The 24,616-nt window shown below is 42.6% G+C and overlaps 1 protein-coding gene across 1 annotated transcript; it reads right to left on the minus strand.

Annotated features, from left to right (window-relative positions):
* Positions 1-21,031: 21,031 nt before the first annotated feature.
* Positions 21,032-23,694, minus strand: LOC143578635 (uncharacterized). Its single transcript, XM_077062146.1, has 2 exons — positions 22,690-23,694; positions 21,032-22,623 (listed from the first exon to the last, which is right to left on the minus strand). Exons 1-2 carry the CDS (start codon positions 23,583-23,585, stop codon positions 21,246-21,248), a joined length of 2,274 nt encoding a protein of 757 aa, XP_076918261.1. The 5' UTR covers positions 23,586-23,694; the 3' UTR covers positions 21,032-21,245.
* Positions 23,695-24,616: the final 922 nt, after the last annotated feature.

A 24,616-nucleotide genomic window follows, 5' to 3' on the forward strand; every position in this document is an offset into this window, starting at 1 on the left:
CACCTGCCTTTGATCGAGTTCTCTTATAATAACAGCTATCATTCCAGTATCGGTATGGCCCCATTTGAAGCACTTTACGGTCGTAAGTGCCGCTCCCCGATTTGTTGGAGCGAAGTGGGTGAAGCTCAAATCACAGGACCCGAACTTGTTCAAGAGACAATCGATAAAATCGCCAAGATCCGTGATCATCTGCTGACTGCCAGAAGCCGACAGAAGAGTTACGCAGAACGCAGGCGAAAGCCTCTCGAATTTCAAGTTGGTGATCTTGTTCTCCTCAAAGTGTCGCCCTGGAAGGGTGTTGTCCGCTTTGGGAAGAAAGGTAAGCTTGCTCCTCGATATGTTGGACCATTTAAGATTCTCGCGCGTGTAGGAAAAGTTGCCTACAGACTTGACCTGCCGCCCGCGCTCAGTAATGTGCATCCAACGTTCCATGTATCCAATCTCAAGAAGTGTTTAGCTGACGAGAACCTTCACATTCCACTTGATGAAGTTCAAGTTGATGAATCTATGCATTTCGTTGAGAAGCCTGTTGAGATTATGGATCGCGAGGTTAAGCAAACCAAGCGCAGTCGCATCCCTATCGTGAAAGTTCGCTGGAAGTCCAAGCGCGGAGCCGAGTTTACATGGGAAAGGGAAGATCAAATGAAGATCAAGTACCCGCACCTGTTCTCTGCGCAACCTACTTCGAGATAAATTTCGGGACGAAATTTCTTAAAGTAGGGGAGACTGTGACATCTGCCCCGATCCGACCCGACCCAGGTACCGTTTCTCTGATCCGATCTCTTTCTTTTATGATTTAATATTTATTTATACTTATATTTTACTTTTAATAATAATAATATATTTTCCTTCCCGCCTCTTTCTCTCTCTATCTTTCCGCCGTCCCCTCCCTCTTCCTTCTCTCTTTCCGCCTTCTTTTCCCTCTTGTCGCCGTCCCGCCCTTTAGCCTTGTTTCCCTCTTTTTCTTCTAACTCTTTGCTTGTCATTTGTCCCTTCCCGCCTAAGGTTGTCTGCGCAGCTCCACGCGCCAGACTCCTTTCAAGGAAGCCTGCGTGAAGACCATCTGTTCCAGCGATACGCGAGACGAACTCTTCTCGCAGCGCGCTAAGAATTGTAATTCTTCTCGCAGCGCGCTAAGAACGGTAGTTCATCCCGCGACGCGCTAAGGATTTGTAGTTCTTCTCGCAGCGCGCTAAGAATCGTAGTTCATCCCTCGACGCGCGAAGAATTATAGTTCTTCCCGCGGCGCGCTAGGAATTGTAGTTCCTCCCGCGGCGCGCTAAGAAATGTGATTCTTCCCGCGGCGCGCCTTAGCCTTCTCGCGCTAAACCCTTTGAGTTTTCTTCTGTTTAATCTAGCCGTTTGTTTTTGTGTTGTCTTATCCCCTGTGTTGTTGACCTGACCTATCTTATGTCTGAAAAGCCACTTTTGGCGCAGCATGCGCACCAACCCCATTGGTTGGCAGAAAAAGTAACTGACATTATCTTTTGAGATCTGCTTTTTCCATGCCTGACCAGTACCTTTATCTGACCCGCCCATGCCTGTTTACTGTTCCCTGTCAGCTTTATCTTGCCCCCTGCAGCTGCCATATCTTTTGATATCTTTTGCTTTTGGAATCTTTTGCTTTTTGAGATCTTTTCCCCTTTTCTAGGGATTGTGTCCCCTAGGGTTTCTCTATAAATAATAATGTTATTTTTCCTAACACTACACACACAAAGCACTTAAACTCTCCTGTTCTTCCTTGCTCTCTGCCGTTGATCCTCTGTCGCCTCCCTCTCTGCCTCCGTCTTCCTCCCTGTTCTGCCCTGCTTTTCCGGTAATATATATTATATATAATAATTTACTTATTAATTATGCTACCTTATAATCAAGACTTAAAACCAATCATTAAAACAATAATCTTATTTATAGGTTAACTTGTGCTTGTTTAAAGTTGGTTCTTGCTTTATCTTACACCGCATCGTTTATCAAGTGAGTAATCTCGTACCTAATCCCTTTTTGCTTTTAATGTTTTGGGATGTTCATGTGTTCATACGAACTTAGAGTCTTAAACTGTTTATGAACTTTAGTCGCGCAGTATCCCATGTGTTGAGGACGTAGACTTGGCTGTTTATTTGTATGTGTGGATCATTAACCGTCTTGTCGGTCTATTCCGCAGTTCTCATGGTACCATTAGATGAACACGGGAGAACTATCGTTTATGATTTTCTCTTTTGTTTACACTTGCACAGTCTTTCTTGTTTGTGAGCTCAATTGTGAGCACTGGCAGTCTATGAATCTTAGAGTTGGTCCCGATCAGATTACACCCTTGTTGAAAACCAGACATACACATGTTGCGCGCAGATTTATTGTTATCTATGTATTGTATTAAACTTGATTTCTCACCAACACGCAAGTGTTTGACGTTTTATTTTAACACATGTTCAGGTTTGCAGTAGCTGTTTTGGAGTTCGAGGACACGTAGGAAGTTTTCTTTATTTTGGACCTAGATTAAAATGTATCAAGACAAGTTATTGCTGTTCGAATATTATGATTTATAATATATTGATTTATGATGATTTATGTTATCTTGTTTACTTTGCGCGTGCGCGAATGAATGTATTTATTAAATATTGACACCCAATAGTGTCACGAGTAATGAAACAATATGTGGCGCCCCGATGTATAATCTGCCTTTGGTCGGGGTGTTACAACTGGGCTTTGCGGGGACCTACCTCTTCAAGTCCCCCCAGTCCATTGTTCTTCTCATGAATTGTTAATGAGGTGAACTTTTGGACTTTAAGCGAGGGGTTTTAAAGAGGTTTTTGTTTAAGGTTTTCCGTGGGGATTCTTCCCGCGGATTTCCTAATGTCACTTGCAGAAATTCCTGACTTTTCTGCCTGATCTTTGGTTATGATGCGATAGGTGTTTAACCTCTTCGCAAGTCGGGAGCGTTGAATTTCACTTGTATAGACTCTTCACGAGGTTTTGGTAGTTTTGGACATAGTGATCAGTTATGTTAAACTACCAATTCCACCTTGAAGTTTCAAACAATCTAGTTCTCAACGTTCCCGCCATGCGGAGGTGTTATTTCCCTTTCCGCAAGCATGGCCCATAAGATCCTTGGCTTCAATTCCCTGCAAGTGCTAAGTATGTGAAGGGTTTCGCCTTGACACTGTACCCGCACTTGTCTTATGGTTTTTTGTTTCCCAAGGTAAGGGGGTATATTCCCTCTTATTTTTGAATCTTTTTGAATCTTTTTGCAATTCGAAGAGTTGGTGAAAGGATAAGAACAGTCCAAACTGTTGAAGTGACGTTGGCGTCTCCTGACGGTTTCTTCTGACGGTTTCAGGACGTGCAGGAAGTTATGGCGACGTGACAGTATATGGTCATTCCAGACGCTTTTTCAGGCGCGTGGGCGCGAGTTTCGGGCGCGTGGGCGCGAATTTTACGGCACGCGTCCTTTCGACAGCTATTGCCAGTTTGCGCTTTCCACGTGTCACCATTTCATTGCACATGCGCTCCCTCTCTCCTCCGCATTAAATTCATCGCATTCATTGCGATGAGTATATAAAGGGGGGAGGGGGTGCATTTGAATTCACACCTTCACTTCGCTCTTCTTCTTCTAAGCGATTTCCGGCGAATTCTCTTAACTTCTCTGTCGAGCATTCTCCTGAAATCGTTCTCTTTCCTACCTTAAAACATGTCATCCGTTCATGATCCTGAGGTTACTGCCGAAGAGTCCGACGTATACCCTGAGAAACCGATGTCCACGTCTAACAAGAACGACAAGAGTACTGCTGGCGATTGCCAGTATGCTCTTTCTGTCGATTTGTATCACTACATTGTCAAGAAGTTCATGCTCGAGCCCTACGAGCTTGATTTTCCAGAGCCTCACCAGACGGTGTATGATGCCCCCAAGGGCAAGATAGGGGTTTATGCCTCATTCTTCATGTATGGGAATCTCAGACTCCCATTAACGAAGTTTGTATACCGTGTTTTGGAGAAACACGGTGTACACTTGACGGAGGTACACCCAATGGCGATCGCTAAGGTCTGCCATTTTGAATGGGTGTGCCACATTCTGGGCATTGAGCCCCGTGTAGACCGCCTGATGACCTTCTACTCCTGGAGGTGCATCCAGGGCTGGTATACCTTGGTCACTCGGATCAAGGGTTTGAAGATCTGCGCTACCGAGCGCAGTCTTCGGTCTTGGAAACGGGAGTTCTTCTTCATCTCTGCCCGCGTCGTCCCCATTGCGATGGCGTTCAAGAACGGGAGAGCACTCCCCAACCTTCACGCCTCCAACTATCAGGAGACGGAATGGTTTACCAAGATCTCCCAGATCCAGACTCCGGTTTACCGCTTTGCGGAGTCTGGGATGGTGATGCTCGGGATGAGCCGGGTATGGAAGGATGCCGGTTCTGGGACGCCGCAAGTACCTATCATTCTCGAATACGGTTTGAATTCTACTCCCTACGGTATGCTCCGTCTTTTGTGTTGATTTAGGGTTTTTCTTCTAACTGTTTTTCTTTTTATTTTCAGAGGGAAACAACTTACAATCTCTTCTGCAACTGCGGGAGACTGGTGGTCCCGATCGACTGGGTACTCGTGATCTCGACGAGAACGAGTTGCCCATTTTGGAGCAGACGGCGGATAGGTTCGTGGAGGTCTACCCGCCGGGCCACGAGATTTTGAGCGCCACGCGGCCAGGTAAGGGATTCTTTAATCCTCGCCCTCTGCATGCTCAGACTTCTGCTGGAGTTCCTCTAATTTTGTCATCTTCTGATGAGGAATCCGCAGATGGGCCTGTCTTCGAGAGGAAGAAGAAAGCTGCCGCCGTGAAGGGCAAGGCGAAGGTTACCTCCGCCGTCGACCTAGGAGATCAATCTGACTCCAAGACTGAAAGCGAGGGGGCGGCGGGGAACCCTGGTGGTGGTGAGACAATTGTCTCGGAGGTTGGGATAGCTGTCACCTCCGAGCAGCCAAGCGTTACGACGGTGACTGGCATGAAGAGGCCAGTTCCATCGGGTTCGTCTCCGCCCGTCAGAACCTTCAAGATTAAGAAAACCCGTAAGTGTACTTTTCATTTATCTTTCGCGCATTCCTCTCCGCCATTGTTTTTAATATTTTGTTAATCTTCATGCAGGCGTGGATGCAACCGCATTCCAAAGTGGTGCGGGAAGGAGCGGTTCTGGACCCACGACGGTAGGTTTGGTCAATCTACCCGAGGCGATGACCCAGGCGGCTGCGCCTGTTTGCAGTGTTGGTTCAGTTGCTCATCCCGTTGAGGCAACTGTTCCAATTGTGACGTCATCTCCGCCGGCTGTCAGTGCCATCTTCACCGCATCCTTCACTGAGCCGGCGGTGATTTTTTCTGCAGGCTCTTCCGCAGCGGCGGCCACGGTTGTGAGTTCACCTCCAGTGAGTTCACCTCCGATGGTCTCTACCGCGGCGGATTCAACCGTGCCTCCTCCGGCACCGGCGACTACCTCGTCCCCGGCCGGTTCATCAGGTATGTTCAGGGTTGGGGCTTCTAGCCAATCTCTGCCTCCTTCCCATCTCCCTGACCTCTTGGATGGGTATCACTTAGGTTTGGGTGATGGGTTTGGCGGCTACCGGCCTGTTGTCGACCCTACAGGTGCGTAGGGTTATTTTGGCCTATTCTTTTTTTTTTCCTAACTGTTTTTTGTTTTTGCAGTTTCAGATGCAATGAGGTGTATGTTCCATGGTGGAACATCCGCCGGGGAACAACCCTTCGAACGGCTGTGGACTGCGTCGAATGGGCGCGCCATGCCGCCCCGAGCTGTGCGCTGGGGGAGGCAATGGCTAGCTACCAGGAGGGTAGGCTAACCAATGAGCTTCGAATTCTCCTTGCTAAAATGCAGCCGCGCGTCGAGTTGCTTTGTCGTGAAAACGACAAGTTAAAGACGGCGCGTAGCCTGGAAGTGGCTCAGGCGCGTGCATTGCGGGAGGAGAACAAGAGGCTTGCCATGATTGCTGCGGAGAAGGAGAAGGCCTTCAAGGACCTTGAGGTCGAGGTCCAGGCCAGACATGAGGCTCGTTCCAAGGCTACCCAAGCTGTTAACAAACAGCTTAGGTTCGCTAAGGAAACTGCACGGAACACGACCGAGAGGGCCACCAAAGCTGAAGCCATTGCTGAGCCTCTGCGCGCCGAGAATGAAGAGCTTAAAGCCAAACTAGAGAGGCTTCAGCAGGCTCATGATGCTTTGGCCTTAGAAGATGCCAAGAAACTCCAAGAGCTCTTGGACCAGAAGGGTATGCTTGACCGCACTGAGCGTAAACTGAAGGGCGTTGAAGAGGCTGCTGCTAAGGATGTGTTGCTTGCCAACCTTAACAAAAATGAAGCCGAACGCGCCCGTGATCAAGCTCAAGCTGCCCTCCAGGAAGCTCTGATCACCAATGAATGGCTTCTACGAGAAGTGTTGTCGCAGGTATGCGTAATTCCGTAATTTCTTTACGCTTTTCTTCATACTTAGAAAAGTTTTTGATACATATTTTTATTTTGTAGGTTGTGCATCGGATTTTGACGAACACATCATATGATGATGCTATGAGCGCAGCCCTCAACGCTTCTCCTGAGGATGGGGAAAAGGCTGGTTTCCTGCTTGGTCTGGGGTTTGTTGAGAAGGGCATCCCGCCTTCCAACTTCCCTCTTTATGACGTGGACACTGAAGCTGCTTATGACCAAGCAGTGAACCAGTATGCTGCCTTCCCGCATCCGGTGGTGGAGAAGGTGAACGAGATTGCTGCTGCTGATGATGGGCTAACTATTCTCAAGGCTTTCCCTGAACCGCCACAGCCAACTGATGGTGCGGGTTCAAGTGGGTTTGGGGGGAGTGGTCCTGAAGTTTGAACCTTGAGATCCCTTCCCATCAGGGGCGGACCCACATACAATGGATCGGGGTCCCGGGACACCAATGTTTTTTAAAAATTTAGTAGAAGCAGTATATTAAATTTTGAAAGGACCCCATAAAAATTAAAACTTGGAACCCATACATATAGTATTGAGCTGGTCTGGTGGAAAGTTCCCTGTTTTCTGATAAAAGTTCCCGAGTTCGACCCTTACTAGCTGCTGGTTTTGTTGGGTTTTTTTTCCCTTTTTTAGTTTTAAATCATTTTTAATATTAGTTTAGTAGGGTTTTAAAGTTTAAACTCATATGCAGCCATTCCAACTCTCAACATCACATCAGACAGTGCTTCCCAACACTCCCAGTCACGCAGGCATGCCTCCTCTCTTTGAATCTCCGGCCAGCCACCGCGCCCTCTCCGGCCACTCGGCCATCCTCTGTTCCTTTCAGCCTGCCTCCACAGCTTCACTCCTCACAGCTCTCCTCTAAATTTGTCTCAAAAGTGAAAACAAAAGGTAATTTTAGGGCTAATATAATATTGATTGATTTTATATTGGTAACTGTATGTTGTATACTTGTATTATCAAATTGTTGTTAGATTGTGATTTAGTTTCATTAAAACTTGGATTTTAGGGCTAATTATGTGAGGATTATTGAAAAGAAAGTTTTGAGCCATCATCTTATTCAAGTAATACTCTTAAGAAAATTGATTTGGAATACCTTTCATGGGATATATCGTATTTTGTGTGTTTTATTATGATATTGTTTTTTATTATGTTCTTCGCCTTGACCCGACCCGAACTACCCGCCCGAAAATTTTGAACACGAAAAATTGGGACCCCATTGTCGAAAAATTCTGGGTCCGCCACTGCTTCCCATCATTAGGATAGGTTTATATATTTGTAGGCGGGTAGATACCCAGCCATTCTTGTAATGTTTGAATTTTTATGGAATATAAATGTTTTGTTAATGCCTTGCCTTGTAAACCTTATATGTTGTTCTCATGCATATTTTAGTTTAACTTAGCAATTTTCTAAGTGTTTAGGATAAGTTAACCTGTCAACGTGGTAGATAATAAGTTCAAGTTTTGCTTCCTTTATCATGATTGTGCGGGTAAGACCGTCACTTTCACTTAGTAGGATGGCCAAACTTTACCTATATCTGACATGCGTGAAGGTTTTCCTTAGAAATTTTTATCGTTTTTATGTTTATGCGGGTTTTACCGCCTTTCACACGCAACGACTTACTTCTTTCCACATTTATGCGGTGAATACCGGCATATCAGTCTGGAAAGTTCATAAGTATAAAGGTAAGGCTATCAACACAATGTGATAGAGGAGAATCATTTCCATTAGAAGTGGCTCTAGGCCTTTTCTTTACAAGTTTGGAATTGATCTACATGTAACATTTGCGTAATTGAGCTCCATTCCATATTCTTGGGATGGGGGTGCCATCGAGCCTTTCGAGCCGGTATGTGCCTTTTCCCAAAACTTCTTTGATAATGTATGGCCCTTCCCAGACCGGGGCCAGCTTTCCTGGGCGCTCTTGGTTCGAAGCCTCGTTGTTACGCAGTATGTAGTCTCCGATTTTGAAGTTGCAGAGTTTTACCCGCGTGTTGTAGTATTTTTGAATTTGTCGCTTGTAATTCTCTTCACGCGCTGCGGCTAAGTCTCTGCGTTCTTCGTTTAGCATGAGGTCTAACCGTCTTTCCGCATCATTGTCTTCTGGTTGAGTCAAGACCCTTGGTGAGGGTAGACCAATTTCGACCAGGACCATGGCTTCAGTGCCATAGGTGAGGCTGAACGGGATTTCTCCCGTACTTGCCTTTTTCAGCGTTCTGTTTGCCCAAAGGACGTGTGGAACTTCGTCCACCCAGCCGGATCTATGTCCCAAGAGTTTTTTCTTTATGCCGTCGACGATGCTCTTATTTGCTCTTTCCACCTCACCATTACCCTGCGGGTGCGCCACTGAGGTAAAGGTGTGGGTGATTTGAAGTTCTTCCAGCCACTTTTGTAGCTTCTTGTCAGCAAAGTTAGTGCCGTTATCGCTCACCAAATTCTGTGGAAGTCCAAAACAAAAAATAATAAATTCCCTAATAAATTTTTTGATATGTTTTGCGGTTGTTTGGGCTAAGGGTTTTGCTTCTATCCACTTGGTGAAGTAATCGATAGCTACCACTAGGAACTGAACGTTTCCTGCTGCTGTGGGAAATGGGCCCGTCACATCGATGGCCCACTTCTGAAATGGCCATGAAGAAGTGACTGGAACAAGTTCATTTTTCGGGCGATGCGTGTTGGGTGCGTAGAGTTGGCAGGACCTGCATTTTCTGATGTATGCCAGCGCATCCATATGCATCCCCGGCCAAAAGTATCCTGCGTTGTTTAGCTTAGCTACAACTGCGCGTGGACCTGCGTGTACTCCGCATATGCCTTCGTGTACTTCCCTTAGGAGGTAATCAGCATCTTGGTCATCCACGCATCTTAGGAGTGGGCCAAGAAAATTACGCCTGTAAAGTATGTCATCCACGAGTTGATAGTTCAGTGCTTTACAGCGTATCTTTCTTGCCTGTGTTTTTTACTCTGATAGTATACCCGCCGCAAGGTAATTTATGATTGGTGTCATCCACGTTTCCGTGCCGGTTTGGATGACACAAATTTCCTTGTGCGGGACTGATGGTGTTCCAAGGAGTTCAATGCGGATGTCCTTTCCCAAGTGGGTGAAGGCTAATGATGCAAGCTTGCTTAACGCATCCGCAGATTTGTTTTCGCTTCGCTTGACGTGTATGACTTTACAATCGTTGTAATCGCGCATAAGGGTTTTTGCTTGTGCGAGGTACAGGGCCATTGTGTCGTTCACAGCCGTGTACGTCCCGTTTATTTGGTTGGCTACTAACATGGAATCCACGTGGGCTTCCAAGTTTTTCACTCCCATCTTACGCGCAATTCTCAATCCGGCCAAGAATGCTTCGTACTCCGCTTCGTTATTCATACTTGGAAAATCCAGTCGAATAGCGTAAGTGTACTCTTGGCCTGCTGGGTTAGTTAGTTTCAACCCTGCGCCTGAACCCTCGTTGTTGGCTGCTCCATCAGTATTGAGTCGCCAGACATCATCAATGTCTTGTGCTGGAGAGGGTTGAGCCTCTTCCTGGCACTCTTTTTCCCGCGAAGCGGGGACTTCTGCAATAAAGTCGGCCAAGACCTGGCCTTTTATGGCTGGTCTTGGCTTGTACTTTATTGTGTATTCTCCCAATTCTATTGCCCATTTGGCTAAGCGTCCTAACAATTCGGGTTTGCCTAGAACGTTTGCAAGTTTGAAATTGGTGAGAATGGTGATTGGGTGACCTTGGAAATATTGTCTTAGCCTGCGTGAAGCCTGTACATGCGCCAAGACTAATTTTTCTAGAGTAGAGTACCGGGTTTCTACGTCTGTTAAGACGCGGCTAACATAGTAGATTGGCATCTGGATGCCTTTCCGTTCTACTAGTAGGACTGCCCCGGTTGCTCTGTCTGTGGCGGAGAGGTATAAGATTAACCCCTCCCCCGCTCCTGGTGCTGTGAGCGTTGGGAGTTCGATCAGGCGTGACCGAATCTCTTGAAAAGCAGCTTCCACTTCTGGTGTCCAGCGGAAGTGCGTTTTCTTTAAACAATTTCTCAATATTGACACGAATGGAAACGACCTATCCGCATGATTCGCCAAAAAGCGGTTAAGTGCGACTAGTCGTCCATTCAGTGTCTGAGCTTGTTTGATGGTGGTAGGTGATTCCATTTTGATAATGGCTTCGACCTTTTCAGGGTTCGCTCTGAAGCCATCTTTGGTAACGATGACTCCTAAGAACTTCCCTTCTTCCATTCCAAAGGAACACTTGCTCGGGTTGAGCTTCATGTTTATCTTTCTGAGCGTGTTGAAAGTTTCCTCGATGTCTTTCAACATCGCTTCTGGCTCAGGGCTTTTGATGACCAAGTCATCCATGTAAACTTCCAAGTTCCTCCCAATTTGGGCATGAAACTCTTTGTCCATCAGGCGTTGGTATGTGGACCCGGCATTCTTAAGTCCGAATGGCATCATTTAATAACAAAACGTGCAATCGGGCGTCCGAAATGCGGTTTTGTCCTGATCGTCAACGGCCATGTGGATTTGATGGTATCCCTTATACGCATCAAGGAAGCATTTAAGGCGAAACGGTGCTAACGAATCTACCTTAAGGTCAATTTCGGGTAACGGGTAACAATCTTTGGGGCATGCTTTGTTTAGGTCTTTGAAATCTATGCACATGCGCCATTGTTTGTTAGATTTCGGTACCATGACGGGATTTGCAACTCATGTTTGATATCTACTAACGCGTACGATGCCCGCGTCTAGGAGTTCCTTGACTTGGGTTCTACACGCGTTAGCCTGTTCCGCCCCCATTACTCGACGCTTTTGTATGACCGGCGTAAAAGCCGGGTCACACTTGAGCTTATGTTCTGCCTTACTTCGAGGTACACCAGTCATGTCAGCTGGTGTCCACGCGAAGATATCAGCGTTTTTCTGCAGTAAGCGTTTGAGTAAGGTGCGTGTGGGGTCGGTGATTGTTGGGCCAATGGTAACAGCCTGGTCAGTGTATTTGCCATTGAAGGCCCATTCTTCTGGTTCGGTAATGGTTGGTTTAGCCATCTTTGGTTTGGGTTTAGATGAGACAGATGCGATGCATACCTGGGGAATACCAGTGATCATTGCTACACCCTCAGCTGTTGGCCACCCCATCATGCCGTGGACTGAAGATACCACGGCATTGAATCTTGCCATCCCGTCTCTCCCGAAGAGAATGTCGTATGTGTGGTGTGGCTTCCTCATTACGACGAAGTCCACGTCTTCTGTGCGGGAGTGTTTCTCGTCCGTGAGAGTGACGGGGAAAGATAGGATACCCAGGGGGTGTTTGTGCTGCCATCGAACCCTTCCATCGAGGCGTATACCGTTTCCAGGCGTTCTTTGTCTTCGTCGTCTAGCTTGTCGAAGAACTGCCTGTACATGACCGTTGACGAAGCGCCGTTATCAGCAAGAGTGCGGGAAGTGATGTAGTGCCCCAACTGGCTTTTGATGACTATAGGGCCTTCTTTGTTGGGCCCTCCTGGCACTCGCGGGAAGCGCACTTCAGCTTCCTTCCACGCACATGGTTCTGTCGTTCGTCGTTTTCTTCCTCTGACGTTACCATGAACCATGTGGATGCTGATGTCGACGGGCTTTCGTCCGTTGCCCTTGTACCGATTATCATTTCTCCCTCCATTCTTGATTGATGCCACAAGGTGTGTAAGTTTTCCATCTTTGACGAATGTTTCGACAATATCCTTCAAAGATGTACACTCCTCAGTGGTGTGGCCCTTTGTCCCGTGGAAGTCACAGGATTTGCTCTGATCAACGTTATGGCGTTGTCGGATCATTGGAGCTTTTGGCCATGGGAGTTTCTCGGTGGCAAATATCTCTGTGACGCTTTTGGTGAGTGGCGTCCATCTAGGGTTCCGGTTTGATGAGTGCGTGTTATCCCTTCCGCCTAATAGAGGGCGAGAGCTGGATGAGGTGTCAAAGTTTACCCTTGACTGCCAAATACCAAGCTTCCTCTTTTTATTTTGCCGGGCGGTACGGACGTTGTTTTCTCTGGTCCTCTGCGTGTAGAGGTTTGTACTCTGGGGAAGATTCCTACCCAGTTGCTTTTCCGTTTCGGCAAAGCGCTTGGCTGCCGTCATGATGGCATCCCATGTAGATGGCATGCCGTCTTTACCCGTCAGCGTGCGGATAAGCTCTGGGTATTCGGCGCCCTGGATGAAAGCGGCGCGAACAAGATCTTCACTTATGGTGCCCAGAATCAGCTTCTTTGAGTTGAAGCGAGTGATGAAGTCTAGCAAAGATTCATTCTCCTCTCTAACGCAGTTGAGGATCGTCCACTGCTCTTCAGTATATTTTCTCTGTTGACTGAAGTGTTGGCTGAACTTATGCTGGAAGTCCGCCCAATCGTAGATATGGTGGTCCGGCGACGATCAAACCACGCCCTGGCCGCTCCGACCAGCGTCATCTGGAGCATATAACACCACGTGGGTTCCGTCCAGTAGCTGACGGTTGCCCCCGCTATGAATCTGTTCAAGTGATCGTCTGGGTCGGATATGCCATCATAAGTGCCGATGTTGGACATCTGTTTGGCACTTTTCGGGGCGATTGCTTCCGCAATGTCCCTTGCAAACTTGGACGTTCCCGCATTTGCAACAGTTGGCCTGAAGGTTTTGGAGAAGTCACGTGGGTTTCCCCCCGCGTTCCTTGGTTTAAAGGTTTCTCCAAAATTTCTTCTTGGCTGGAAGTCCGTTTCTTTACGCTTCCCTTTCGCCCTATGACGAGGGTTTGCGTCGCTGTCGGACCCCTCCCAATCATCGTCTAAGTATTCGCAATCATTGCTCATGTTGAGCTGTTGTCGAGTGCTTCCGAATTCGTCATTAGCCTGTTGGAGTGAACGTAAACGTTCATCCAACTCAGCTTGGAATTCTTTCTGACGTGCTTCTGCCCACGCTTTAACTTGATCAAGTGTTTGGCGGGGGAGCCTCGTCTGTTGTTTCTCCAACTGGATATCAATGAATCCCAGGGGAGGATTGTTTATTGCACTTGCCCCGGCTTGGGTAACCGGGATAGTGTTCATAAAAATTGTGTACTCGCTGGTGTTCCCCCAGTAGCTGGGGTTGTGGTTACCGGAGTTTCTTGGTCACTCGTTGGCCTTGGCATCGGAGTAACCTTAACCATCTTTCCAGAGGTTTTGAAAAAACTGAGAAAAAGAATTAGTTCTAGCTTTTATGCACGGATGGCGCCAATGAAGAAACACTAAGTGACCCCGGCAGATTATGGATAATCTTAGGGTTAAGTAGATGTTTCCCACGAGGGTTGGGTCCGGCAAAGATGGTTATTCTTAACCTGCAAAACAGACACCGTGAGCTCCTCACTGAGAAGGGGGGGTTCCTCCTTGTGACCACCCTCCAGCGTGAGAATCAGACTAGGTTGCTCTGAATATAAGTGTATATTAAGAGAAATAGCTAGAGAAGATAAGATGATGATACCGTTCCAAGGTGTTGGAGTATTTATAGCCGAAGGTAGGTTTCCAAGCAGGTACGGCCAGCTGTATAATATTCCTTTTCCACCAACTACGGGCTATGTACGTGCCACGATGGGAGTTGGTGGGTAGGCAGCGGCTGATAGTGACATTTTGTACTAGAGCGTGCTCCTCCTCGTACTATTGTCGGTGAGCTGTCACCCCGTGATTGGTTCATGGGCTGCTTTGGTCAGATCTTGTCTATTTTGTCCATACCTTGACAGGTATAGTACAAAAGATCTTCCTGAAGCGTACTGATTGGCTCTTTTGGGCGGGAATATTCCCGCCTTGCTCATTCCTTCTTCAGGTGACATTGCTGAAGTATGAGTTAGGGGGTGTTTGTTTTTTCTTCAAACATCTTCAAGGGAGCTAATGTCTGCAGGCGCGCAGACATTACCCTTGAAGACTGTTTGTTTTTTTTCTTAAAACAGATCTGAAGTTATCTTCTTTCATCTTAAAAGAAAAGCAAGGAAATCTTGCTTAAAACATCTTCACAAAAAAACCCTACTCTTCTCCCTTTGCAGCCACCCTCTCATCCACTGCTCCTACCACCGTCCGCCAACACCACCACCCACCGTACGCCGCCACCACCACCCCCGTACCCCGCCGCCACCGTCCACCACCATCCACCGCCACCACCACCGTCCACCACCCACCATCCATCACCACCACCGTCCACCACCCACCATCCATCACCACCACCGTCCGCCACCACCACCACCATCCATCACCGCCACCACCACCATCCATCACCCACCACCACCACCATCCATCACCGCCACCACCACCACCATCCATCACCGCCATCACCACCGTCCACCACCCACCATCCATCACCACCACCGTCCACCACCCACCATCCATCACCACCACCGTCCGCCACCACCACCACCATCCATCACCACCACCGTCCACCACCCACCATCCATCACCACCACCATCCATCACCACCACCACCATCCATCACCGCCACCACCACCATCCATCACCCACCACCACCACCATCCATCACCACCACCGTCCACCACCAACCAAAACCATCCATCACCACCACCCATTGTCCACCACCACCATCCACCGCCACTACCCACCGTCCGCCGCCACTACCACCATCCACCACCACCACCTTCCACCACCCACCAAAACCAAATCGGCATGGCAAGCAAAGACTAAAAACTAGATGTAACTTGAATAAATGACTTCTATCTTGTGAGATAAGTTTGACAGTTATGCAGACAGTATCAGCTTATAAAAACAAACAGTCTTATATTTTCAGCTTGCAGATCTTCAGACCACATCTTCAGTTGCAGACATGAAAACAGATGAAATCAGCTTGCAGACAGTTTATGTCTGCAAAAACAAACAGCACCTTAGTGCCTTATGCGTGTAGCCTTACCGTTAGTGCGGGTAGCCTTCCTTCTTGGCTTGTACCCATAGCTTGCGGGAACAAGCAGGGTACTGTACCAAGGGAGGCTTTCCTGCGGGAATAGCTGGCTTACTGCATGTAAGGTCTTCATCTTTCTGAGCATGGTGGGTCCTGCGTTACTAGTTAGTCTTTGCGCAGACGCACCTCTTCAAGGTGTGTCTTGCGAGTCCAACTGGGCTTTGCGGGGACCTACCTCTTCACCTACTTTTATGTTAAACAAAAAAAATAAGCGTTAAATGATAACCAATATTCATTAAACTTCACAACAATGGAATAACTAACGTTCATCTCATTATTCTCAATACTTTATTAAAATTGGCTTGATCTTTATTTAGATTTTAGTTCATTTTTAGTTTAGGTTTATTCTGTAAAATGAAATTTTATCAATAAGAATTAACAATTAAATAGAATAAGGAGTTATGTCGCGTTACCGAGGTCCTCGTTTAAAAATAATACGTCGCTTGGGGGATTTACCGTCGCATGGGGGCTTTACCAGGGCTAACTAATAAAAGGCCCAGAGTTGGAAGTGATATTAGAAACCAATCGCGTTATTGGAAAAAAAATCTCCCTATCGTATTCGCCTAGAAGAAAAACAAAAATTGTGTTTTCATTATGGTCTTACAGAACGACAATTTCTTAAATATGTCCGTATCGCCGGAAAGGCAAAGAGGTCAACTGGTCAGGTTTTACTACAATTACTTGAAATGCGCCCAGATAACCATAGACACATTTTAGTCAACAATCATATGGTAGGGTATGGCTCCGACTATTCCAGGAACTCGCTAGTTAGTTAACCATAGACACATTTTAGTCAACAGTCATATAGTACTATTTCGGCGAGGGATGAACAAGAATCTAGAGCTCTAATTCAAAATTCTCTCGACTCATCCTTGCCAAAGAATCAAATTATCACTATATTTATTCCCTTTTCGACTTCTTTTTCCAAGTGCAGGATAACCCCAAAGGGGTTGCGGGCTTTTTTTCTACCAATTGGGGTCCTCCTTCACCATCCCCATGTGGATGGTCTACAAGGTTCATAACTACTCCTCTTACTATATGATGTTTACCTATCCAACGCTTAGACCCGGCTCTATCCAAACTTTTCTGGTTCACCCCGACATTCACCACTTTCCGGCTGTTGCTGAACAGTTTTTGGATATCAGTCAGTGTTTTTTATAGTTAGAAAAATGTATGAGTGAGTTTAATGCAAGTTAAGTGTTAAATGCAAGTACACAACACTTAATGAACTTGGTTAACATGAAATGAACTACTGATGATATGTTCCCTTTATAATTATTATTACTATTTAAAAAGACTTGTGTGATAGAGTATTATTCAAAATTTGATTCTGTTTTTATAGAAGATACTAGCAAAAGACCTAAAAGCATGAAAATAGACCATCCAAGGAGGAGACAATGTTAGCTGGCTAGCTTTGAATAGAATAGCTACCAAACTAAGGCATAGGGTAAGAAAGAAAACCACTACTACAACTACAAAGTACCAATGTACCATAATAATGATAATAATAATAATAATAATTATTATTATTATTATTATGATTCCAAATACATCACATTTGCATCTTTAGTTATTATTATTATTATTATTATTATTCTTCCAAATACATCACATTTCCATCTTTTATTATTGCTGGTGGCCCGGCCCATTCGTTCCGTACAATTATGTGGGCCCATTTTACGTAAATTTAGAGTACTCAACTATTCTTGCTTTCTTTCCTTTCTTTTTGTATTTGCCATTTTCAAATTTCTTTTTCTGGTACTAGTAATTAATAACTTTGGGTTGGGCCCACTTTCAAATGTGTACCATAGATTGTATTCTTGACTTTTTCAACAGATGATATCAATCATTCATTCATTGTTAGTTTAGTACATTATCATAGAGGTGAAAATCGCAACCGGTAAATCGAACCGAAACCAATACAGTAAAATCCAGTTAAGTATTGATTAGAACCGATGGTTATAAACCGGATTAGACTTTTGTATTTGAGACATGAACCGATTTGTACGGTAGAAACCAGTTGGTAACTGATTCTTCATCTTTATTTTCTCTTCTAGTTTGACCTTACATAGCGTTTGGTATAGCAGTTGAAACAAATTTAGAAATGACTTGTAGAATTTAGTGAATGTAAGGAACGAGTTTAATGATAATCACGTAAGCACACTCTTAAGATCCCCGTAAGCTAAATTTTTGAACCTAGCAACACGAAGCTAGGATCGAAGATAAAGAAACCATGTCAAAGATAAACACTTAGTATAGACTATAGATTGACAATTATATAATTATAAACATAATTATAAATATATAATTATAAATGACATTATTTTGTCTCTATGAAAATCTTGCAATAATTATTATACCTACTTTACGTTTAACCTAAAAGGAAAAAAATAAGTATGGTGAAACACTCAAATCACTTTTTAAGACATAAAATTCTAGATAATTTTACAAATACAGTTGGGCAAACGGTCACTGTTAAATAAAGTATTTAGTAGCAAAATCATTATTAAATAATTAGTTCTTCCAATCAAATATTTCACGTTATAATAAATGTATTTAAAAATGTCAAACTAAGGATTCGGATTTTTGTCCAAAAACAATATAATATTATTGATTGATTTTTTATTTTAGTTTATACTTTTTAGGGATCTAGATTTTCATAATCTAAACGTTGGATTATTGGCCGATATTAACCTCAACTTAAGAAATTTCATAGGTTAATCTCAACTTTCATCATGCCTTCATCGAGCCTATACTTAACAAAGATTAACCCGGTTAGTTTTAAGGCAAAAAATATCATTTCTCCAAGTTTGGGGGACAAATAAAAACGTAATTAGACTTCAAAACCCACTGCCGCCACCGTCACTACCGCCATCGTCCCGCCAATGCCGCCATCATCCTACACTACCATTGCCGCCACCATCGTCCCGCCACCGTCACCACCACCACCACCAATATATATTAATTATTAATTAATAATAATATAAATGTTTGAACTCTCTCTTCATAAACCTATAATCTGCATAGTAGTGGTGGCGGCGATGGCGGCGGCAGCAGAGGCGATGGTGGCGGAGACGGCGGTTTGTTTCGAAGTTTAATTATCTTTTTCATTTGTCCCCCAAACTTGGAGAAATGACATTTTTTTGCCCTAAAACTAACCGGGTTAGTCTCTGTTAGGAAACAGCTCGGTGAAGGCCAATATGATGTAAGTTGGGATTAATCTTTGGAATTTTTTAAGTTGGGATTAATAGTTCGGATTATTAAAATCCAATATCCCTTTATTAAAACACCAGAGTGGCAGTATTATTCATGTATTCAGTATTTTTTGTTTTTTTCGTACATACTTAATTATTATATAGTAAAATAAAATAACAAACAATTCTACAAAATTGTCACATAGTATATAAAGTTAAACACCACTTTAATATCGTACCCCAAACGTAGGAAATGGTATGACAGCCTTTTAATTATTGGTAGGTTGCTTTATTACAAAAGTGAAACTGTGATATACCACCAATCTTTACTCACTCTTTTCTAATCATCAATTTCCTTTTATGTATCTTTTTAGTTTTTTATATTTTAAGACTATAATTATACTTTAGGTTATATAAATCAAGAATGATCAACAATTGAAGATGTTCTTTCATGAGCAAATGAAGAAAGTGCTACCTTTTATGGATATTTTTTAGTTTTTTATATTTTAAGACTATAATTATACTTTAGGTTATATAAATCAAGAATGATCAACAATTGAACAAGTTCTTTCATGAGCAAATGAAGAAAGTGCTACCATTTAAATAAAATTTAGTATTCGATTGGAATAGTTAGGATTTAAATAAACAAGGTTTACTATTCAATGATTTGAAATGAAACAATGATGATAAAATCAGACATAAAATATTCTTTAATTGACAGTTGAAAATAACATAAATGAGTTTAATTAGCATACATTTGACTCAACAAATTAAAGACAAAACAAAAAATTATACTTCAAGAACCTAAAAACACACACATGTGTGTAAGCTTTTTAGTGCATAAACTAAAATATATTCCCTCCGTCTCGTTTTAAATGTCATGGGACCCAAAACACACAAATTAAGAAATGTCTGATCATTTTATTTTATAAGATGTAAAATGACGATAATGTTCTTTAAGTTATTATGGCTAAAAACCATTTTTCTTCCTTAGCTAAAAAATGACATTTAATAGTAAGTGCATAATTGAAAATTGAATTTATATGTATAGAAATAACATTTAAATTGTGACAACCAAAAATAGAAAAATGGACATTTAAAAGGGGACGGAGGGAGTACTAAATTTAGTGTGAACATTTTTCTAAATGGTTAAATTATGTTTATTAGGAAACCTGTTTGGTCTAAATTTGGTTTTTATTTTAACAACCGTGTTAAGTGTAGTAGTTCACCACAACCGGAAAATGAAAAGCTTTACCAAGATATATAAATTTATGTTTGCTAATAAAGTAATTTAGTTATCAGCATTTAATATTGTTTTTTATATATGTTTTAATTTTAATTAGCATGTTAAATGATAAAGATATTCTTTAGATAAAAGGCAATGGAAGGTTGAAATGAAATATATAAGAAATAAAAAAATATATATAAACAATTTTGTTTATGGTTAATTTAATAGTATGTGTGTGTGTTGTGTATGGATGTATATATGTAAGAGGTAGAAAATTTTAACAAAATATGAACTATTGATAAAAGTTAAAATGATTTAGATTTTCAAAATAATATAGATCCATGACAAAGAAATCATTTTTTATATATATATATTTAATTACAAATATTATCTACTCATAAGTAGCATTTAGTTTATCATTTCAAAGCATATGATAGTAGGTGAACATAATATGAACTAATGAAAAAAAACAACATATTCACATGTTAAGGTGCCATTTACAAAAATCTGGTTGCATATTTTCTATCAACTTTATTAGTAGTAATTTAATTATATAAATACGTATAACTGAAAGCAATAAATTATAGTGTCTACAATGCACGCTAATACTGCAATTATATAAATACGTAATCAGATAAGTTCAGAGTTAACACGATTATATGATAAAAATTTTGTTTATAAAATAACGATGTCTGCTTTTAAGTGATGGTACTTGATCGACTGATCTGTTGGTTAGCTTAGTATTTACAGAGTCTCGTAAATTTCAGATAACAAGTTTTCATGGTAAAATGAATATGACGTCAACAAATTTTGTTACGGCTCAATGTTTCTTGCATGATTTTTACACAAAATATAAAAATAATATGACACAACCTAAAACACTTTGTTATACATATTGCTAGTCCTGAAATATAGCTCAATGTTTCTTGCATGAACCATAAAGGGTGATTTTATACAATAATAATTAGTTATATGTTAAAAAAAACAATTAAAATGAAAGTTTCACATGATCTTGTACCTTATAAGTCCTTCAAAAGTTTCCAAGGTTTATGATTCTTATACCCCATTTGGATGTTGTAAAAGTAAAACACTACCCCAAAAGAAATATATATATATTCTCATAATTGTCTTTTCTTTTCTTTACAAACCAATTCTTAATCACTAATCTTATCAAACATACAACATGACCTAAAAAAACACTATAAGCACAAATTGGTAATTACTATTTTTAGACACTAATGAAAAACATGTTTATAACAAATTCTACTTTAGCTCCAAAGTAGTAATCAAACTAAATTATGGCCCCTTTCTATAACCATCAAAGGTGCCAAAATCTTCTAAAAGAGCACTTAAAACAAGCACCCAAGTAGAAGAAAAAAAATCCTACATAAACTATGCATTATAATCACCAAAAATAAAATGAAATTCACAAAGAGGATGCATCAAACAAATCATCATTGAGCACATCATCCTCTCGGCTCGCGAACGAGAAAAACTCCGCATCTTTCTCTTCATCGTTTGAAAAATCTCGTCCCTCGAGCTTCGATTGGGCTGCAACGAATATTAACTTTTGTGCCTTATCGATCGCGGCTCTTGATTGAGCCCATCTATAGATAGATGAATTCCACTTGAACCCACATGAAGTAGCATGAAGAAAGATCAACCGCATAGCTACTTTCCTTAAACACTTGAACTCGGTTAAATGTGCTTCCCAAACCAATCTACTACTTTGCGGGTTAGCTACTTTCATTTTCCCGGTTATAGGGTCTCTTTGTTTCAACTGAACCGCTTGTGCATACATCGGGTCAAGCCCTTCGGTCCTCCATTTCATAAGCTCCATTAACACAATATGAGCTTCCTCACGCGACACAAGCCTCGTTATAAGCTTGTCAACATCCTTTTCTTGCTCGGAAGTCAAGCATTTGAAAGGAGGCAAGTACTTCCCACTCGTATCCGGGATCATATAAAACGGATCAAGCACAAACGCAGCCGACCAAGCGGGATGATAGTTTCTCTTAAACCTCTTATCAAACACCTTTTCGACATGATTCTCATTAACATGATACTTCACACACCATTCCTTAATCTTCACTCTAAGCTCCTCCCAAAGCGGCAAACACTGCCCAACTCTCGGTTTTTCCTTCTCGATCTCTCGAGCCATTCCTTTTATCAACCCAACCAACGAATGCACCGCGTCTAACTCATTCCAAAACCGAGACATCATCATTTCCTCAATCTCCTTCCCGATATTATTCTCCATCGACACCAACTTACAACCCTCATCAAGAAACACCAACTGCAACGCCCTTGACGAGCTCAACACATCTTCCACCATCTGAAACACGGGATCAAACCCGACCCCACCATAAACCGGGACCCGAACCAATGCCGCCCGACCGTACTCTTGCAACTGAAACTTAAGAAAAGAATGCCTAACTAATGACTTGGTATTCACAAAGTTTGCAACTTTATAACATGTATCAACCACATTGTTAAATAATGGTAGCTCTTTGCTGAAATCTTGAAGTAGTTTAATAACCCCTTGTAACAGACAACATAGATTGATCATCCAATGATGCTTGTTTTCAAGATTCCTTAAAGCTTTAGTCTTGAACTTATCAGACACAATCCCAACACATTGTTCTAAATTATTCCCACATATGTCACATATTGTTTCCCATAAAACATCCTCAGCATGCTTAGAAAACACATATCCACTTGTAAACACACCTCTTCTAAACACACTAGTCCCATTAGGCAAATTCACACTAACATTCACCAAACTCGGATTATTATTATTACTACTACTGCTGCTACTATTACTATTACTATTACTATTATTATCAGTATTATTAACGCTCGATTTCCACCCATTCGACGAAACTTGAAAAAACAACGCGTCACGAATTCGCGCCTCCGACTCCATTTTCGCCTCGTTATACTTCAAATCAAGCCGCAAGCCCACAAACTCCTTCGGGTTTACCACAGGCAACCCGACTCGGTTCAAGAAACTCTTGAACTTTGGGTGATCAAGACACGAAACCGAAACCGACCCCCAATTTTCAAACACCCAATCCGCCAACAACCCGACCGACGAATCGATTTGGGCCCGGGACAAAACTTGACCCGTTGCCAACGGTTTCGGGCTTTTTAGCTTCTTTACACTATCTTCCAACATCCTTAACGCCCCTAAATCCTCCTTCCCACCAGACAACACGACATGCGACTGAGGTCGAAAATGCACCACCGTCGCCTCCGACGAAAACCCGTGTTCGGGTCGGGTCGGGTACGTACCCGACCCGACCCCCGAGAATCTCACCGGTTCAATCATGGTAATCGGTGCAACCGAGTAAGCAGTTTCGGGCCCGGTTTCTGGTCGGGTCAGGTACGAAACGGGTCGGGCGCCACCTCGCCGTTTCCGGCTGCTCACCACCGGGTTCGAAACCGGGTTTTGACCCGGATCCGAATTGAAATTGGGGCACGTGCCACGTTTGAGATGCTCAGTGGCGGTTCGTGAAGGATTGGAAGCCGAGAACAGAGACAAGCATAAGGAGCAACGGAGCTTGACGGATTCGGGTCGACCCGTATCCGGGTGACGGAGCAAACTGGGCTCGAAGTGGGCCCAGTACCATGCGCCTTTGCCGTTGATGGCTTTGGTACGGATCATTAATAAGCCTTGGTAGCGTTTGTTAAGTGATTTGACGGTCAAATCGTCGTCGTCGTCCGGTGAGTGTACGGTCACTAATTGGTGGGTGGTGGATGACATTATTATTGGTTGGTGTTGAAAATGGTTGAAGGGTAGTTTGGGAAATTGGGTTTTGTGGGTGGTTGATGGTGGTGGTTGACAGTGGGTGACGGTGATCGGAGATGAAGGTGGGATGGTTATTATTATTGTTGTTATTTTTATGAAGTTGTTTTGGAGATGGGGTTATTGAGTAGAGACAGATAGAGAGTACTTGTGTTGTAGTCAACAGGAGGTGTTATTTTATGTTTTTAACTGAACTGTTTCTAATACCTGAGTGAACGAGTATTTTTTAGCGGTAAATTTATAGAATAGTAATCAGGTTTTAAAAGTGTTTTAAAAGTGTTATTTATGTTTAAAATTTAAAAAATGTTTCAATCAAGTAAGTCAACTTTCAGATTTTATTAAATTAAATATTTTAACGTGTTTTGTTTTGATTTTAGTGAGTGTGTATATATATATATATATATACTTTGAGCTTAAAAAACTCGAAAGAACTCAAAGTAACAAAAAAAAATTGAATTTTTTTAGACATGCGTAATACGTAACTGTAAGTAATGTACAAAAAATTACAGTAATTTTTTACACACCGAATCGACTTATTACACATGTGTAACTAACATTTAAACTTGTGTAATTATCAAAAATACTTATTCTCTCTCCTGATTTATTTTTTAATCAAATTTAATATCAACCACATATTCAAACTCATTTTAATTAAATGTGTTGTCCAAAATTGAGTTTTTAAAGTTTTTACAACTCATCAAGTTCTCAAAATATTCATCCCCTATATATATATAGAAAATGGTTTAAATAAAAATAAAGAGTTTCTTAGGAATGGTAAAAACCAACAAATTATTGACACTTGGCATTACAAATGATGGTGAAAGAACAATTCTAGGAAACTATGTCGGTTATAATGATGAAAGAGTAATTCTAGGAAACTATGTCGGTTATTGGTAATTTTAAATCTCAACCATTGATTAACATGATCCAATAACTATGATTTATTCTTAGTCTTCTTAGAAAACTACTTATTTTTATGATAACACTTC

This window comes from Bidens hawaiensis, unplaced genomic scaffold, assembly GCF_021521415.1.
Source record: "Bidens hawaiensis isolate Kalapana, Puna unplaced genomic scaffold, B.hawaiensis_p1.1 tig00029315_1, whole genome shotgun sequence".
Lineage (NCBI taxonomy): Eukaryota > Viridiplantae > Streptophyta > Magnoliopsida > Asterales > Asteraceae > Bidens > Bidens hawaiensis.